The 21,033-nt window shown below is 40.3% G+C and overlaps 1 protein-coding gene across 1 annotated transcript; it reads left to right on the forward strand.

Annotated features, from left to right (window-relative positions):
• Positions 1-6,319: 6,319 nt before the first annotated feature.
• Positions 6,320-10,355, forward strand: LOC139475307 (beta-1,3-galactosyltransferase 1-like). The gene is made up of 4 exons (XM_071258535.1): positions 6,320-6,392; positions 7,189-7,270; positions 7,880-8,849; positions 10,344-10,355. The coding sequence occupies exons 1-4, from the start codon at positions 6,320-6,322 to the stop codon at positions 10,353-10,355; spliced, it is 1,137 nt and encodes a 378-aa protein (XP_071114636.1).
• Positions 10,356-21,033: the final 10,678 nt, after the last annotated feature.

Raw genomic sequence — 21,033 nt, forward strand, 5'->3', positions numbered from 1 at the left:
TTAAACAAGACAAAAGCATTCGAAAAAACATACGATTTACACTTTACATTTTATGTCGACTATACATATTTCATACGACCCGTGAAGATCCGGCAAAAAAAAGTAGGTCTTCAGCAACACCTGCTTGCCATAAAAGGCGACTATTCTTGTCGTAAGAGGCGACTAACGGGATCGGTTGATCAGGCTCGCCGATGCATGTCATCGTATCCCAGTGGATTGATTCTCATGACATCAGTCACTTGACTGTCTGTTCCAGCCTCGATTATTTACAGACCGCCATCATATAGCTGGAATTTTGCTGAGTGCGACGTTAACAAACAAACAAACAAACAAACAAACACTAACACGTACTAACCGTACACAGCGATACTGTGGGCACACATATATTTAGCCTGCAACATATAACAATAGAACATTGATCTTATAGAGCGATAAGTTGGAAAGTATTGATTTTAAATGGCTCAAGGTGACACCTATTATTGACCCGCGTACTTAAGTAGATGGCTATTGTAACGACGCGTCAGGACCACAAGCACGGCAGGTAAGAAGGCCATCTTTTAAATTTTGAAACGTATTTTATAACTCTGAATACACGTACACATTCTTATAACGTCGCAGTCACGTGTAGGAGGCTGTGTGTGAGATCCCACATTTCAGCTACAAACTTAAAAGTAAGTGAGTTGTGTTTATACGCCGTTTTGAACATTGTTTTGTCATATCACGTGTTAGGTCAGTGCGGATAAGTCGGGAGACGTGTTAGTGAATAAGCATTGGGCTACATGTAATCACGGATTGTGTATCCCGAGTTAAATACCTTTCAAAAATTGTTCACGAGGGACAGATAATTCATAATTCCGAGATGCGAATACATCTTATTCTATATACTGCCCGTAGTCTTTTCCCTCATTGTTGGAAACTCATTGTGTGCGCGCCCACCCACGCACGCACGCACGCACGCAAGCACGCACGCACACACACAGGCGCCGCAATTCGCTGTGCAGAGTTGCGTCCCTTGGGCACGCCAGAAACCTATGATCGTGGATTCGGATCCCGATTCGCCCCGATTATGTTTGTAGGTTTGTCGGCACCATATCCGTAGTCGTGGTTTTCACCGAAGCGATACACGTATGACACGTCATTATCATAATTATTCATAAACACATACTTCTTCGTTCTTTATTCGGGGCGGTCGGGTAGCCTAGTGGTTAAAGCGTTCGCTCGTCACGCCGAAGACCCGGGTTCGATTCCCGACATGGGTACAATGTGTGAAGCCCATTTCTGGTGTCCCCTGCCGTGATATTGCTGGAATATTGCTAAAAGCGGCGTAAAACCATACTCACTCACTCACTCACTCGTTCTTTATTCGTGACTGATGTTTTACACAAAGTCACCAAAGAGGTAGTAAAATATTTACATGCTTGCTCCCATCCACATTTCTTTAAGACAAAATTGATCGAACAAGATACTATCTATGGTGTGAATATTTCGATTACTTGCTCAACAGGCAAATTGGTAATGTAATATCAACATTGGCACACCTAATAGCCTACATGTCAAATCACCATTGTCACACCTAACATCCTACATGTCAAACCACCATTGTCACATCTAATAGCCTACAAGTAATATTACCATTGTCACACCTAATAGCCTACAAGTAATATCATCATTGTCAAACCTAATAGCCTACACGCCACATCATCATTGTCACACCCAATAGCCTACAAGTAATATCACCATTGCCACACCTAATATCCTACAAGTAATATCACCATTGTCATATCTAATAGCCTACAAGTAATATCACCATTGTCACACATAATAACCTACAAGGAATATCACCATTGTCACACCTAATAGCCTACAAGTAATATCATCATTGTCACACCTTATAGCCTACACGCAACATCATCATTGTCACACCCAATAGCCTACAAGTAATATCATCATTGCCACACCTAATATCCTACAAGTAATATCACCATTGTCATATCTAATAGCCTACAAGTAATATCATTGTCACACCCAGTAGCCTACACGCCACATCATCATTGTCACACCTAACAACCTACAAGTAATATCATCATTGTCATATCTAATAGCCTGCAAGTTATATCATTATTGTCATACCTAATAGCCTGCAAGTTATATCATCATTGTTACTCATAATAGCCTACAAGTAATATCATCATTGTCACACCTAATAGCCTACAAGTAATATCATCATTGTCACACCCAATAGCCTACACGCAACATCATCATTGTCACACCCAATAGCCTACAAGTAATATCATCATTGTCACACCTTATAGCCTACACGCAACATCATCATTGTCACACCCAATAGCCTACAAGTAATATCATCATTGCCACACCTAATATCCTACAAGTAATATCACCATTGTCATATCTAATAGCCTACAAGTAATATCATTGTCACACCCAGTAGCCTACACGCCACATCATCATTGTCACACCTAACAACCTACAAGTAATATCATCATTGTCATATCTAATAGCCTGCAAGTTATATCATTATTGTCATATCTAATAGCCTGCAAGTTATATCATCATTGTTACTCATAATAGCCTACAAGTAATATCATCATTGTCACACCTAATAGCCTACAAGTAATATCATTGTCACACCCAGTAGCCTACACGCCACATCATCATTGTCACACCTAACAACCTACAAGTAATATCATCATTGTCATATCTAATAGCCTGCAAGTTATATCATTATTGTCATATCTAATAGCCTGCAAGTTATATCATCATTGTTACTCATAATAGCCTACAAGTTATATCATCATTGTTACTCATGATAGCCTACAAGTAATATCATCATTGTCACACCTAATAGCCTGCAAGTTATATCATCATTGTTACTCATAATAGCCTACAAGTAATATCATCATTGTCACACCTAATAGCCTACAAGTAATATCATCATTGTTACACCTAACAACCTACAAGTAATATCATCATTGTCATACCTAATATCCTACAAGTAATATCACCATTGTCATATCTAATAGCCTACAAGTAATATCACCATTGCCACACCGAATATCCTACAAGTAATATCATCATTGTCATATCTAATAGCCTACAAGTAATATCACCATTGTCACACATAATAACCTACAACGAATATCACCATTGTCACACCTAATAGCCTACAAGTAATATCATCATTGTCACACCTTATAGCCTACACGCCACATCATCATTGTCACACCCAATAGCCTACAAGTAGTATCATCATTGCCACACCTAATATCCTACAAGTAATATCACCATTGTCATATCTAATAGCCTACAAGTAATATCATCATTGTCATATCTAATAGCCTGCAAGTTATATCATCATTGTTACACCTAATAGCCTACAAGTAATATCATCATTGTCACACCCAATAGCCTACAAGTAATATCATCATTGTCACACCCAATAGCCTACAAGTAATATCATCATTGTTACACCTAATAGCCTACAAGTAATAGCATCATTGCCACACCCAGTAGCCTACACGCCACATCATCATTGTCAAACCTAACAACCTACAAGTAATATCACCATTGTCACACTTAATAGCCTACAAGTAATATCACCATTGTCACACCTAACAACCTACAAGTAATATCATCATTGTCATATCTAATAGCCTGCAAGTTATATCATCATTGTTACACCTAATAGCCTACAAGTAATATCATCATTGTCACACCTAATAGCCTACAAGTAATATCATCATTGTCACACCCAATAGCCTACAAGTAACATCATCATTGTCACACCTAATAGCCTGCAAGTTATATCATCATTGTTACACCTAATAGCCTACAAGTAATATCATCATTGTCACACCTAATAGCCTACAAGTAATATCATCATTGTCACACCCAATAGCCTACAAGTAACATCATCATTGTCACACCCAATAGCCTACACGCCACATTACCATTCTCACACCCAATACCCTACACGTCACATCACCATTGTCACACCCAATAGCCTCCACACCACATTACCATTGTCACACCCAATAGCCTACACGCCATATTGCCATTGTCACACCCAATAGCCTACAAGCCTCATTACCATTGTCACACCCAGTAGCCTACACGCCACATTACCACTCTCACACCCAATAGCCTACACGCCACATTACTACTGTCACACCCAATAGCCTACACGCCACATTACCATTGTCACATCCAATAGCTTCCACGCCACATTACCATTGCCACATCCAATAGCCTACACGCCACATCACTATTGTCACACCCTATAGCCTCCACGCCACATTACCATTCTCACACCCAATACCCTACACGCCACATTACCATTGCCACACCCAATAGCCTACAAGCCTCATTACCATTGTCACACCCAATAGCCTACACGCCACATTACCACTCTCACACCCAATAGCCTACACGCCACATTACTACTGTCACACCCAATAGCCTATATGCCACATTACCATTGTCACATCCAATAGCTTCCACGCCACATTACCATTGCCACATCCAATAGCCTACACGCCACATTACCATTCTCACACCCAATAGCCTCCACGCCACATTACCATTCTCACACCCAATAGCCTACACGCCACATCACCATTGTCACACCCAATAGCCTACACGCCACATCACCATTCTCACACCCAATAGCCTACACGCCACATTACCACTCTCACACCCAATAGCCTACACGCCACATTACTAATGTCACACCCAATAGCCTTCACGCCACATTACCATTGTCACATCCAATAGCTTCCACGCCACATTACCATTGCCACATCCAATAGCCTACACGCCACATCACCATTGTCACACCCAATAGCCTCCACGCCACATTACCATTCTCACACCCAATAGCCTACACGCCACATCACCATTGTCACACCCAATAGCCTACACGCCACATTACCATTGTCACACCCAATAGCCTACACGCCACATTACCACTCTCACACCCAATAGCCTACACGCCACATTACTACTGTCACACCCAATAGCCTTCACGCCACATTACCATTGTCACATCCAATAGCTTCCACGCCACATTACCATTGCCACATCAAATAGCCTACACGCCACATCACCATTGTCACACCCAATAGCCTCCACGCCACATTACCATTCTCACACCCAATAGCCTACACGCCACATCACCATTTTCACACCCAATAGCCTACACGCAAAGTTACCATTCTCACACACGATAGCCTACACGCCACATTACCATTCTCACACCCAATAGCCTACACGCAAAGTTACCATTCTCACACACAATAGCCTACACGCCACATTACCATTCTCACACCCAATAGCCTACACGCCACATTACCATTGCCACACCCAATAGCCTACACGCCACATCACCATTCTCACACCCAATAACCTACACGCAAAGTTACCATTCTCACACCCAATAGCCTACACGCAAAGTTACCATTCTCACACCCAATAGCCTACACGCCAAATTACCATTGCCACACCCAATAGCCTACACGCCAAATTACCATTGCCACACCCAATAGCCTACACGCCACATCACCACTGTCACACCCTATAGCCTACACGCCACATTACCATTCTCACACCCAATAGCATACACGCCACATTACCATTGCCACACCCAATAGCCTACACGCCACATTACCATTGCCACATCCAATAGCCTACACACCACATCACCATTGTCACACCCAATAGCCTACACGCCACATCACCATTGTCACATCCAATAGCCTACACGCCACATCACCATTGTCACACCTAATAGCCTACACGCCACATTACCATTGTCACACACAATAGCCTACACGCCACATTACCATTGTCACACCCAATAGCCTACACGCCACATTACCATTGCCACACCCAATAGCCTACACGCCACATCACTATTGTCACACCCAATAGCCTACACGCCACATTACCATTGACACGCCCAATAGCCTACACGCCACATCACCATTGTCACACCCAATAGCCTACACGCCACATTACCATTGTCACACCCTACCTACTGAAACCCAGGAGCCATTTCACTCTCCCTGTTCTCAAGAAGCTATTGTTTTGCATCCTCTATAATCCAGGGTATTATAATGTAATGGTAACTACCCTGCACCCATTCGCCATCATAGATTCGTTTTGAGCCGGATTGGAATGGAACGACACTAAAACATAGTCGTCCAAACCATGGAATCCCACGAGGGAGAGAATTCTATACTACATTAGAGACAGGAGCGTGAGAACTGGTGACGTCACATCCGGAACGAAGCTGTGGTGGCAAATGGGTCCAGACATTCGTCACCACTCGCCCCTTTCCGTAACCTGCAAGAAGACTCGTCCCCGTATCGATGAATGTAATGTGCGAAAATACGACAAACCAATAAGAATGCGCGTATGATTTCAAGTTCTTCGTCAAAGAATCCCTCAGAAATAATTTTTGATTTTATATATGTCTTGCATCTAAATATATACCCAAGACACAGTTAAATGTGTTCAATCATACTGTATAATTCTGCATGCCCCGATGTGTTTTAACTTGCATCTGAAATATGATATACGGGGAAATATATGTGAACCATTACGCAAAGAGTTGACAATAATTGTTTTAGGTATGCCCCTTTGCGCTAAGACGGAACCCGGTCGCAAAAATGACCATGAGAGGGGCACGAGTAGCTATTCGGCTTGTCCCGGAATAACACGAGTTGGTCACGAGTGTGGGTCTCAGAGTGATTCTCAGCATTGAATGGGATACGTACACTGAGTGATTGAGGATGATTGTTTTGAGCCGTTGTTTCGCGAACACCTGGTGTCATCACTGATTTTCAGTGGCCCGTTCATATAATTTCCAAAACCTATTTGCCCTTTCGGCCAAGTGGAATCTGGAAAATCTAGGCTGGTTTTTCTCTTGCATTGACAATTTATATTTATCTTGTAGAAGGGGCGTTGGGGCAGCCAAGTGCTTAAAGCGTTCGCTTGTCACGCCGAAGATACGAGTTCGATTCCCCACATGGGTACCCGCGTCCTCCGCTGTGATATTGCTCAAATATTGCTAAAAACAGCGTAAAACAACATTTACTCACTTTGAAGAACTGTTTCACTTTTTTATGCTCGTGATCATTGACTAATTGATGATGTTTCTTTGTATTTCAGTTGACAACCTGAGCCAGCGTAACTTCAGCACGTCTGCCATCGTCATTTTTGAGGTCAAGAAAAAAAGACTGTTTGCTGTAGTGTAAGCCATAGACAGTGTAACTGTCTGCCTGGAACCGTCCACTCTGCGACTACCTACCAACAGCATCATAATACTCTGTCATTGGGACTAGCCAGTATGAGCTCCGGGGTGCTGTTTGATACAAAGTTTTAAAAGTTTCTAACGTATCCTGTCAAGCGAACAGAGTACACTACAAATGAAATATCAACAACGAAAGTTGGACTTCAAACATATTACTTAACTTTAACACCGAAATCAAAATACCATTTCACAACTAAAACCTCAACTAATAACTTTAGACATTGAAGACATCAAAATGCTTGAAGTGCATACAATACAGGGCAGGATATTTTTACAAATAGATTTACATGTTTCATTTATGTACATTTCTGCTTTTGAAGACAAATAAGGCATTTAACAATACAGATGTACTAACTTGTGGTTGCCATAAGGCGAATAAGTTATTATACCACATAAATTTATCAGCTATAAACCAAAATACATTTTTACGACCACGATGGATACACCTGTTCGGACAAGGGCTCTGAAAGGCTTTTTGCTGCTGCTGTTTATTCAAATAGTGGCAACTGTATTGTTCACATATCACACGACTGTTGGCTGGTCTTTCAGAAGGTCCAGGTTTTCGGCGCTCCCGTGGAACATGCACCAAGATTCGGTAGCTACGTTCGGCAACGTGCCACAAAGACGTAGTCACACTAAGAGTCGCTACGTCACAGATCTGAACACACAGATCCTCCTAGAAAACAGGACATTGTGTCCGTCTGACAGCCAGCTGTCTGTTTTGTTCATGGTCCACTCTGCTTTGACTAACTGGAAACGACGCGATACCATGAGAACAATACTGGCCCTCGGAAACAGTTCTCTGTACACAAACTACTCGATACGGGTTCTCTTCCTGCTGGGAAGAACCAAATATGCTCATGTGATGGAAATGACGGTGATTCGACAAGAATTTGACAAGTATGGCGACATATTACAGGGGAACTTCCTAGATAGCTATAGAAACTTGACTTACAAAGGATCAATGGGTATCAAATGGGTGAGTCTGCATTGTGCCAATGTGAAATACGTCATCAAACTTGACGATGACGTGTATGTAGATTTATACAACGTCTTTCATCGTATATACCACGACTACTCCAGCTACACGCGATTGGTAATGTGTAACAAGATGCCCGCGAACAGCGTGTCCATAGATCGGCGAGGACATTGGACAATAGACCAGAATGTATTTCGACATTACGGGTCGTACCCTTGGTCGTTCTGCAGTGGTTTTGCTGTGGTTTTGTCAGGGGCCATGATGCCGATACTACACAAGGCTGCCCAGATGGTGCCTTTCTTCTGGGTGGATGATGCATTTCTGTTTGGGATACTCCGCAGTGGTCTTGACCATCATTTTGAAGAGTTCGCCAAGTTCAACTTCTCTCAGCTTCACAAGACAAAGTTTGTGCAATGTTTTAACCAATCATCGTGTGATTATGTGTTTGGTCTGGCCGCTCGTTCTGTATCAGAGACGTTGCATTACCTGCGGTTTATGAACCTGAACTTTGGGACAAGCCTCAAACTCACACCGGATCTAGTACGGCATGTTGAATTATTAAATTTATTCAAACGATTTTGATTAAAATATGCCATTGTGTGTGTATGCGTGCATTATTCTAAACGTTCTCAACTTTCAGTTCTACTGAAACACCATTGACACATTGTGTGTCCAAGTGAACATGTTTTTTATTGCGTTGTCAGCCGTTTTACAGTTGGTTATGGAGGTAAACCAATTGTCAATAGCTTGTGAAGGTCGATCAGCGTCTTAGATGACACACAATTCATAGTCACAACAAATATCAGGTTTATCCATTCATTAAGTATTACTACCAACAGTCATTGTGATTATTCGAAATTGTCTAGATGTGACTCGAATAACAAAGATTGTCTCACTAAGGATAAGATAAGGATTTTCTCGAGCCATTTTATATCGTTCAATAACGCCAATTCCCTTCCCCTAATTTACCCATCTGAACTAGAAATTAAAGACATGTGTCATATTTAAATCTTTGCATAAAGATTCCATGTGACAAGAAACCCTACACAAGACTGGTTGACAAGATGTGTTCACTTTCCAATATTCAACTTTCCTTTTGTGTCGAGCTATATTCCAGCGGCTCCAGCCTTTGGTGATTACATACGACAACTTTTGAAGTAAAATCGAGCATGATGTTCCTACGAGGTGAGGTGAGGTGAGGTGAGGTGAGGTGAGGTGAGGTGAGGTGAGGTGAAATTGGGTTTAACGTCGCGTCCAAGATTTTTGCACTTATATAGCGACGTGCATGCACGTGTGTGTGTGGCTGCTTGTACCAGTCCGGACTGATGCCGATTTATAGTGCTAGCTCACTGAGATACCATGCCGCAGTTTAACATGAATACCCCACTCAGACACAGTATACTGACTCCGAGCCGACCAGACCTTGTTTTACCCCTTAATGCCGAGCGCCAGACAGGGTCACAACAAGTACCATCTTTTAACGTCTTTTGGTATGACGCAGCCGGGGATCGAACCCCGTACCTTCCGCTCTCCGGGCGGACGCTCTACCACTAGACCACGGAGGCGGTCTCTTCCTACGAAGATTTCAAAGAGCGGCATATGACCCTTGCTCATAAGTGTACACCATTCAAAGCCTCAGCAAGGCTACAAAAAGGTATATGGTAGACGTCTTGAAAAAATATTTGTTTGCTTGCTGTTTAACTCCGCACTCAGCAATATTCCAGCTATATGACGGTGGTCTGTAAATAATCAAATCTGGACCAGACAATCCAGTGATTAACATCATGAGCATCGATTCACGTAATTAAGATACGATGACATGCATCAACCAAGTCAGCAAGCCTCACCACCCGATCCCGATAGTCGCCTCTTACGACAAGCACAGTCGCCTCTTACTGAAAGCATGGGTCGCTGAAGACCTATTCTCTACCCGGATCTTCACGGTCTTCTAAATTTGACGCATGAGTGACAAAAATGATGTCCGATGCAAGTCCCTCTTTTGTTTGTTCCTCATGTTCACGTGTTTTTTTCCAGGTGAACAATTGACTTGCCTTTGCATGTGTTTGTGACAACTTTGTTTGGGGTATATGATATGATATAGACAAACGCGTACAATGAACTCTGCTTTTGGCAGATATTTCGTATTATTGTGAAAAAAGTTTTGTCGGTTTTAATGTGATTCAACAGAGCTACAGATAAGCTGCGTATCTGCGTGAAATACGCATTTGGAAATGCAGAAATACGCAGTAAAATAAAATTCAAGCGTATCAAATACGCAACGGACATTACAGATACGCTACAAAAATAAAATTTGTGCGTATCTTCAAAATATTGTGAAGTAACCCTGCGTATTCGATTAGCAAATCAGCAACTTATTTTGAAATTATAAACGGGCATTCCGTCAACCTTGCCAAACTCCACGATGACAGTTACATCATGATCATTTGCCATCACACTTTCTTGTGGAAGTATCGTGGTATTTTTGAGTCCTATAAATCTGTCGAACCCACACGACACCAGTATGCAGGGCCTAGATGAATAGTTTTAAATATTTAACTTAAATACCCACATGTGTAAAAACTAGTGGGAAACAAAAATTTGAATACCCGGAGAGAAATACCGATACCCAATGATTTTAAAATGCATGGGTAAAATACCCACAACACCAAAAGCTTATCTGGAGCTCTGTGTGATACTAGTATAACATTTCATTCAATGCTCTCGGGATACTGACCGATCTCTTCTGACGTTTTCGTTATCTTGCTTTAACGTAAATTACACTACCGACTTCTCTCGGGAGGTACCGTTGTCCATGTCGGATGTTTCACATATTTCGCGGACCAATACAAATAGAAGGGTATTGAGTCATTTGGATGTATAAAAGTGAGTGAGTGAGTATGGGTTTACGCCGCTTTTAGCAATATTACAGGAATATCACTGCGGGGGACACCAGAAATGGGCTTCATATATTGTGCCCATGTGGAGAATCGAACCCGAGCCTTCGGCGTGACGAGCGAACGCTTCAATAACTGGGCTACCCCACAGGCCCGTATGCATATAAGAAGAACAAATATGAAAAATACAAAATAAGAAGACAGTGTGTGACATAGTTACATAAAATGCCTGAATATTTTTGATGAAATTTGATATAGATACTAGAAGACATATTGATACAGAATCTGCTGCTGTTGTCGGATTCTGTTTACTCGCATGTTGATTGTAGCGTGTGGTTCTGGTTGCCTATTTGTAACACTTGTTATCAAACACTTCTAACACATTCTGTTTACTCGCATGTTTATTGTAGTGTGTGGTTCTGGTTGCCTATTTGTAACACTTATTATCAAACACTTCTAACACATTCTGTTTACTCGCATGTTTATTGTAGTGTGTGGTTCTGGTTGCCTATTTGTAACACTTATTATCAAACACTTCTAACACATTCTGTTTACTCGCATGTTTATTGTAGTGTGTGGTTCTGGTTGCCTGTTTGTAACACTTTTTATCAAACACTTCTAACACATTCTGTTTACTCGCATGTTTATTGTAGCGTGTGGTTCTGGTTGCCTGTTTGTAACACTTTTTATCAAACACTTCTAACACATTCTGTTTACTCGCATGTTTATTGTAGCGTGTGGTTCTGGTTGCCTATTTGTAACACTTGTTATCAAACACTTCTAACACATTCTGTTTACTCGCATGTTTATTGTAGTGTGTGGCTCTGGTTGCCTATTTGTAACACTTTTTATCAAACACTTCTAACACATTCTGTTTACTCGCATGTTTATTGTAGCGTGTGGTTCTGGTTGCCTATTTGTAACACTTGTTATCAAACACTTCTAACACATTCTGTTTACTCGCATGTTTATTGTAGCGTGTGGTTCTGGTTGCCTATTTGTAACACTTATTATCAAACACTTCTAACACATTCTGTTTACTCGCATGTTTATTGTAGTGTGTGGTTCTGGTTGCCTATTTGTAACACTTGTTATCAAACACTTCTAACACATTCTGTTTACTCGCATGTTTATTGTAGCGTGTGGTTCTGGTTGCCTATTTGTAACACTTGTTATCAAACACTTCTAACACATTCTGTTTACTCGCATGTTTATTGTAGCGTGTGGTTCTGGTTGCCTATTTGTAACACTTGTTATCAAACACTTCTAACACATTCTGTTTACTCGCATGTTTATTGTAGCGTGTGGTTCTGGTTGCCTATTTGTAACACTTGTTATCAAACACTTCTAACACATTCTGTTTACTCGCATGTTTATTGTAGTGTGTGGTTCTGGTTGCCTATTTGTAACACTTTTTATCAAACACTTCTAACACATTCTGTTTACTCGCATGTTTATTGTAGTGTGTGGTTCTGGTTGCCTATTTGTAACACTTGTTATCAAACACTTCTAACACATTCTGTTTACTCGCATGTTTATTGTAGCGTGTGGTTCTGGTTGCCTATTTGTAACACTTGTTATCAAACACTTCTAACACATTCTGTTTACTCGCATGTTTATTGTAGCGTGTGGTTCTGGTTGCCTATTTGTAACACTTGTTATCAAACACTTCTAACACATTCTGTTTACTCGCATGTTTATTGTAGCGTGTGGTTCTGGTTGCCTATTTGTAACACTTGTTATCAAACACTTCTAACACATTCTGTTTACTCGCATGTTTATTGTAGCGTGTGGTTCTGGTTGCCTATTTGTAACACTTGTTATCAAACACTTCTAACACATTCTGTTTACTCGCATGTTTATTGTAGCGTGTGGTTCTGGTTGCCTATTTGTAACACTTGTTATCAAACACTTCTAACACATTCTGTTTACTCGCATGTTTATTGTAGTGTGTGGTTCTGGTTGCCTATTTGTAACACTTATTATCAAACACTTCTAACACATTCTGTTTACTCGCATGTTTATTGTAGTGTGTGGTTCGCGTTGTCCACTTGGGACACTTGTTATTATACTACTGATTGTGAGAGGCGATAAGAATATATATATATGAGCGTGTAAATTGTCGTTTTCATGGACCTATACACTGTCCTATACATGGGCGTAAACATGGACTATACATTGTCGTATACATGGGCATATACATGGATCTATAAATTGTATACATGGAACTTTTCATTGTCACACACATGGGCGTATACATGGACTATGCATGATCGTAAACATGGACTATACATTGTCGTATACATTGGCGTATACATGAATTATACATTGTCGCATGTATGGGCATATACATGGACTATACATTGTCGTATACATGGACTATACATTGTTGAATGCATGGGCGTATACATTAACTATACATTGTTGCATGCATGGGCTTATACATGTACTGTACATTGTCGTATGCATGGGCGTATACATGGACCTATACATTGTCGTAAGCATTGGTGTGCATTCATTTTTTCCTTATTATTATTATTGCCAAATACTTATACAGATACACAGTCAAATTCTTCACATTCACTTTTTAAGAATGTAGGAAGCACTGTTGGCATAGAACATAATATCGATTTCAAAGGCTTCTAATCTAACCCCCAAGGCATCAAGTGTCCGCGGAATATCTTGATATTTCTTCTTTATCGGCGGTATGCGCTGACCGGCAGAGTACTGTACTTGCTTCAACTCGGTTGTTTTCTACTTTGCCAGGAGGAATTGTGGGAACTCGAAGATATTGGGAGGGCCCTTACCAACCATCTTTAGAGGTTCTTGTTAGTCCTGGGTCCGCCAGTATCGTAGTGCTTCCACTGGTGTTTCTGGAAGCCGCCCTCAAGGCAGGTCGATCATAACTCGAAGATATTGGGAAGGGCCTTGCCAACAATCTTTAGAGGTTCTTGTTAGTCCTGGGCCCGCAGGATCGTAGTGCTTCCACTGGTGTTTCTGGAAGTCGCCCTCGAGGCAGTTCGATCATAACGGTCCTCCCGAGGCATGTCCTCTAAAGTCCAGACATCATTCACCTGAACATAATACAAATTGTATTGTTTTATAGTTATAGTTATGTCAATATATAGTAAATCTGTGGCAATTTACTATGGTAATGGGCACGCCAGAAACCTATGATTGTGGGTTCGAATCCCGGTTCGCCCCAATTTTGTTTCTATGTTTGTCAGCACCATACCCGTGCTCGTGGGTTTCGCCGAAGTGGTAAACGTCTAAGACATGCATCACTTCGGGCTTTCCTCCCATATTAAGCTGACTCGCCGTGATATAGCTGGAATACTGTTAAAAGCGGCGTCAAACCTAACTCACTCACTACTATGATAATGATAACGAGTGTTTATAATATTACCATTTCAGATAGTAGATCATAATTACTTTTCTCAAAGGAATGTGTGGCAACACGGCAGTTTCGAACGAATCTCCGGATCTCATGATTGGCCCTGTAGTCGACCAGGACTGACTTGCACAAAGAACACAACAAAAATGTAATTACTTACAGAGTGACTGTGTTATTCTCCATGCATCAGGTATCAATAAAAAAAAGATGTGCAAACGCCTAGATGATTCTTACAAAAGAATTTCCATTGACAATTTAATTATATACAATTGTTAGAACCCACGGATCGACCAATTCCTTTAACAAATCCAGAATGTGTTCCCACAATGCTCTTTCTAGGAACTATACCTTAAATTCTTTTTGGTATACCTCAAATCACGTTGAGCCAAAGATCGATGCGGGTCCGTTCCACACATAGCCACATGGACACAATGAAATACGTAACATATTGAGAGTCAATCAACACGGATACGTAGCATTTAACACGTTGGGTCATGGTAGCATGAATGTTTTCATTGCAGCTACATCCTGCACTATTGACAGTCTTCATGACGTTTATTAATTAACTATTGATGTTCTTAGAAGTAAAGAAGTATTTGCCATCACCAGAAGCACCAATCTCCATGGAAGGTAAGCGTTCTGTTTCATACTTATAATGTGTTAATTGAAATGTAATTGAACAGAATCAGGAACTTAGCTTACCCTTGTTTTGAGCCCTTGGTCCTTTTTGCAATATACTATATTGCTGAGGATGGAACCTTTGAAGTATGTACTGATTTGTGAAATGCTATCTGGAAATCTTTATGCGTCTGCATGACACACACTTCAGATACCACCCACTGTTACGTGTTTGCAGTATTCTGTGAATTTTCTCCTGTTTGAAATAGGTACACTATGTTGTGAATTTTCTCCTGTTTGAAATAGGTACACTATGTTGTGAGTTTTCCCATTGAATCAAATATATACAAAGTGTTGTGAGTTTTCCGATATATTTAAATAGGTACACTATGTTTTGAGTTTTCCCAGTGAATCAAATAGGTACACTATACTGTGAGTTTTTCCTGAATCGAATAGGTAGTTTTCCCACTGAATGAAATTGTACGCTATGTTGTGATTTTCCCATTTATTGAAATCGGTACACTGTGCTGTGAGTTTTCTCCTGATTCAAATCGGTACACTATGTTGTGAGTTTTCTCTGATTGAAATAGGTACACTATGCTGTGAGGTTTCCTCTGATTGAAATCGGCACACTATGCTGTGGGTATTCTCCTAATTGAAATCGGTACACTGTGCTGTGAGTTTTCTCCTGATTCAAATCGGTACACTATGCTGTGAGTTTTCTCGTGATTGAGAAAGGGACACTTTTCTGTGAGTTTCTTCCTGATTAAAATCTGTACACTATGTTGTGAGTTTTCTCCTGATTGAAATAGGTACACTATGCTGTGAGGTTTCCTCTGATTGAAATCGGTACACCATGCTGTGGGTATTCTCCTAATTGAAATCGGTACACTGTGCTGTGAGTTTTCTCCTGATTCAAATCGGTACACTATGCTGTGAGTTTTCTCGTGATTGAGAAAGGGACACTTTTCTGTGAGTTTCTTCCTGATTAAAATCTGTACACTATGTTGTGAGTTTTCTCCTGATTGAAATAGGTACACTATGCTGTGAGGTTTCCTCTGATTCAAATCGGTACACTATGCTGTGGGTATTCTCCTAATTGAAATCGGTACACTGTGCTGTGAGTTTTCTCCTGATTCAAATCGGTACACTATGCTGTGAGTTTTCTCGTGATTGAGAAAGGGACACTTTTCTGTGAGTTTCTTCCTGATTAAAATCTGTACACTATGTTGTGAGTTTTCTCCTGATTGAAATAGGTACACTATGTTGTGAGGTTTCCTCTGATTCAAATCGGTACACTATTCTGTGACTTTTCTCCTGATTGAAATCGGTACACTATTCTGTAAGTCTTCTCCAGATTGAAATCGGTACACTATTCTGTAAGTTTTCTCCAGATTGAAATAGGTACTCTATGCTGTGAGTATTCTCCTGATTGAAATCGGTACACTAATCTGTAAGTTTTCTCCAGATTGAAATAGGTATACTATGCTGTGAGGTTTCCTCTGATTGAAATCGGTACACTATGCTGTAAGTTTTCTTCTGATTGAAATCGATACACTACGCTGTTAGGTTTTTCCTGATTGAAATCGGTACACTATGTTGTGAGTATTCTCCTGATTGAAATCGGTACACTATTCTGTAAGTTTTCTCCAGATTGAAATAGGTACACTTTGCTGTTAGGTTTCCTCTGATTGAAAAAGGCACACTATCTTGTGAGTTTTCTCCTGATTGAAATCGGTACACTATGCTTTGAGTTTTCTCCTGATTGAAATCGGTACACTATGTAGTGAGTATGTATTCGTGATTGAAATTGGTACACTATGCTCTGGGTATTCTCCTAATTGAAATAGTTACACCATACTGTAAGTTTTCCTCTGACTGAAATCGGTACACTATGCTGTGAAGTTTCTGCTGAGTGAAATCGGTAGACTATGCTGTGAGTTTTCTCCGTAATGAAATAGGTAGACTATTCTCTGACTTTTCTCCTGATTGAAATCGGTACACTATTCTGTAAGTCTTCTCCAGATTGAAATCGGTACACTATTCTGTAAGTTTTCTCCAGATTGAAATAGGTATACTATGCTGTGAATATTCTCCTGATTGAAATCGGTACACTAATCTGTAAGTTTTCTCCAGATTGAAACCGGTACACTATGCTGTAAGTTTTCTTCTGATTGAAATCGATACACTATGCTGTTAGGTTTTTCCTAATTGAAATAGTTACACCATACTGTAAGTTTTCCTCTGATTGAAATCGGTACACTATGCTGTGAAGTTTCTGCTGAGTGAAATCGGTAGACTATGCTTTGAGTTTTCTCCGTAATGAAATAGGTAGACTATTCTCTGAGATTTCTCCTGATTGAAATTGGTACACTATGCTGTTATTTTATTCCTGATTGAAATAGGTACAATAGTCTGTGAGCTTCTTCCTGATTAAAATCGGTACACTATGCTGTGAGGTTTCTTCTCATTGAAATCTGTACACAATGCTGTGTGTTTTCTCGTGATTGAAAAAGTTACACCATACTGTGAGTTTTCCTCTGATTGAAATCGGTACACTATGCTTTGAGGTTTCTCTTAATTGAAATAGTTACACTATTCTGTGAGGTGTCCTCTGATTGAAATCGGTACACTATGCTGTGGGTTTTCTCGTGATTGAAATCGATACACTATGCTGTGGGTTTTCTTGTGATTGAAATCGATACACTATGATGTGGGTTTTCTCGTGATTGAAATCGATACACTATGCTGTGGGTTTTCTCCAGATTGAAATCGATACACTATGCTGTGGGTTTTCTCGTGATTGAAATCGATACACTATGCTGTGGGTTTTCTCGTGATTGAAATCGATACACTATGCTGTGAGTTTTCTCCTGATTGAAATAGGTATACTATGCTGTGAGGTTTCCTCTGATTGAAATCGATACACTATGCTGTGGGTATTCCCCTAATTGAAATTGGTACACTGTGCTGTGAGTTTTCTCGTGATTGAAATCGGTACACTATTCTCTGAGCTGTCTCCTGATTGAAATCGGTACACTATGCTGTGAGTATTCTCGTGATTGAAATCGATACACTATGCTGTGGGTTTTCTCGTCATTGAAATAGTTAGACTATGCTGTGAGTTTCCTCTGATTGAAATCTTCGATTCCCGACATGGGTAGAATGTGTGAACCCATTTCTGGTGTCACCCGCAGTGATATTGCTGTAATATTGCTAAAAGCGGCGTAAAACCATACTAACTCACTCACTCACTCTGATTGAAATCTTTACACTATGCTGTAAGTTTTCTTCTGATTGAAATCGGTACACTATGCTGTGAGTATTCTCGTGATTGAAATTGTTACACCATGTTGTGGGTTTTCTCGTGATTGAAATCGGTACACTATGCTGTGAGTATTCTCGTGATTGAAATCGGTACACTATGCTGTGAGTATTCTCGTGATTGAAATCGTTACACTATGCTGTGGGTTTTCTCGTGATTGAAATCGGTACACTATGCTGTGAGTTTTCTCCTGATTTAAATCGATACACTATGCTGTGGGTTTTCTCGTGATTAAAATCGAAACACTATGCTGTGGGTTTTCTCCTGATTGAAATCGATACACTATGCTGTGGGTTTTCTCGTGATTGAAATCGGTACACTATGCTGTGAGGTTTGTCCTGATTGAAATAGTTACACTATGCTGTGGGTTTTCTCGTGATTGAAATCGGTACACTATGCTGTGAGGTTTCCTCTGATTGAAATCGATACACTATGCTGTGAGTTTTCCTCTGATTGAAATCGGTACACTATGCAGTGAGTATTCTCATGATTGAAATCGTTACACTATGTTGTGGGTTTTCTCGTGATTGCAATCGTTAGACTATGCTGTGAGTATTCTCGTGATTGAAATTGTTACACTATGTTGTGGGTTTTCTCGTGATTGAAATCGGTACACTATGCTGTGAGTTTTCTCGTGATTGAAATCGGTACACTCTGCTGTGAGTATTCTCGTGATTGAAATCGATACACTATGTTGTGGATTTTCTCGTGATTGAAATCGGTGCTCTATGCTGTGAGTATTCTCCTGATTGAAATCGATACACTATGCTGTGAGTATTTTCGTGATTGAAATCGATACACTCTGCTGTGAGTATTTTCGTGATTGAAATCGATACACTATGCTGTGGGTTTTCTCGTGATTAAAATCGGTACACTATGCTGTTGGTATTCCCCTAATTGAAATCGATACACTATGCTGTGAGTATTTTCGTGATTGAAATCGATACACTATGCTGTGAGTATTTTCGTGATTGAAATCGATACACTATGCTGTGAGTATTTTCGTGATTGAAATCGATACACTATGCTGTGAGTATTTTCGTGATTGAAATCGATACACTATGTTGTGGGTTTTCTCGTGATTGAAATCGATACACTATGCTGTGGGTTTTCTCCTGATTGAAATCGATACACTATGCTGTGGGTTTTCTCGTGATTGAAATCGATACACTAAGCTGTGGGTTTCTCGAGATTCAAATCGGTACATTTTCTGTGAGTTTTCTCGTGATTGAAATCGATACACTATGCTGTGGGTTTTCTCGTGATTGAAATCGATTCACTATGCTGTGGGTTTTCTCGTGATTGAAATCGGTACACTATGCTGTGAGTTTTCTCCTGATTGAAATCGATACACTATGCTGTGAGTTTTCTCGAGATTGAAATCGGTACACTATCCTGTGAGTTTCTTCATGATTAAAATCTGCACACTATGGTGTGAGTTTATATTCCTGATTGAAATCGGTACACTATGCTCTGGGTATTCTCCTAATTGAAATAGTTACACCATACTGTAAGAAAACGGTACACTATGCTGTGAAGTTTCTGCTGAGTGAAATCGGTACCTATGCTGTTATTTTTCTCGTGATTGAAATAGGTACACTATTCTGTGAGTTTCTTCCTGATTAAAATCGGTGCATATTCTGTGAGTTTTCTCCTTATTGAAATAGGTACACTATGCTGTGAGGTTTCCTCTGATTGAAAAAGGTACACTGTGCTGTTTTTTTTCTTCTTTTTTAAAATCGGTACACCATGCTGTGAGTCGTCTCCTGACTGAAATCGGTACACTATGCTGTGAGCTTTCAGCTGATAGAAACAGGTACACTCAAGGGTGTATCCTTAACGTCATCCTGTTTACACGTGTGTGGAAATTGACACAAGATAGTATACTCATGTGTTAACGTGTCATGTGAAAGGTTTACTTACGTCAGTAAACTTACATCAGGAATATATTTATATCAGGTTTTTAGTTTGTGCAAAAATAATCTTGCCTATCAACACATTGGCCCCCTCTGTACATCTGGTCATCCCTAATTCAAAGTATAGTCAGAGGTAGTGTTGCCTAGTGGTTAATCATTCGCTCGTCACGCCAAAAGCCCGGGTTCGTTTTCAACATGGAATAACTAGTGACCAATTCGGATAATCAAAGTGCAGTAATTACAAAGAACACAACAAAAATGTAATTACTTAAAGAGTGACTGTATTTCCACACGTTCATTCAGGTATCAATAAAAAAAGATGTGCAAACGCCCAGAAAATACTCACAAAAGAATTTCCATTGAAAATTTATTTACATGCAATTGTTAGAACCCAAGGATCAACCGATTCCTTTAACAAATCCAGAATGTGTCCCAACAATGCCCTTTCTATGAACTATACCTTACTCTCAAATCACGTTGAGCCAAAGATCGATGTCGAGTCATCAACACGGATACGTGCCATTTAACACGCTGGGTTATGGTAGCATGAATGTGTTCATTGCAGCTACATCCTGCA

The sequence above is a fragment of the Haliotis cracherodii genome, unplaced genomic scaffold (assembly GCF_022045235.1).
Source record: "Haliotis cracherodii isolate W230 unplaced genomic scaffold, xgHalCrac1.p SCAF_3, whole genome shotgun sequence".
Lineage (NCBI taxonomy): Eukaryota > Metazoa > Mollusca > Gastropoda > Lepetellida > Haliotidae > Haliotis > Haliotis cracherodii.

What these genes read in the sequence shown, in the direction of transcription:
- LOC139475307 (XM_071258535.1), top strand. Translation starts at nt 6,320, where the DNA reads ATGGGTCCAGACATTCGTCACCACTCGCCCCTTTCCGTAACCTGCAAG. An exon ending in TCGTCCCCGTATCGATGAAT is followed by an intron (nt 6,393 to 7,188) that starts GTAATGTGCGAA and finishes TTTGTATTTCAG; the next exon opens with TTGACAACCTGAGCCAGCGT. An exon ending in AAAAGACTGTTTGCTGTAGT is followed by an intron (nt 7,271 to 7,879) that starts GTAAGCCATAGA and finishes CTGGTCTTTCAG; the next exon opens with AAGGTCCAGGTTTTCGGCGC.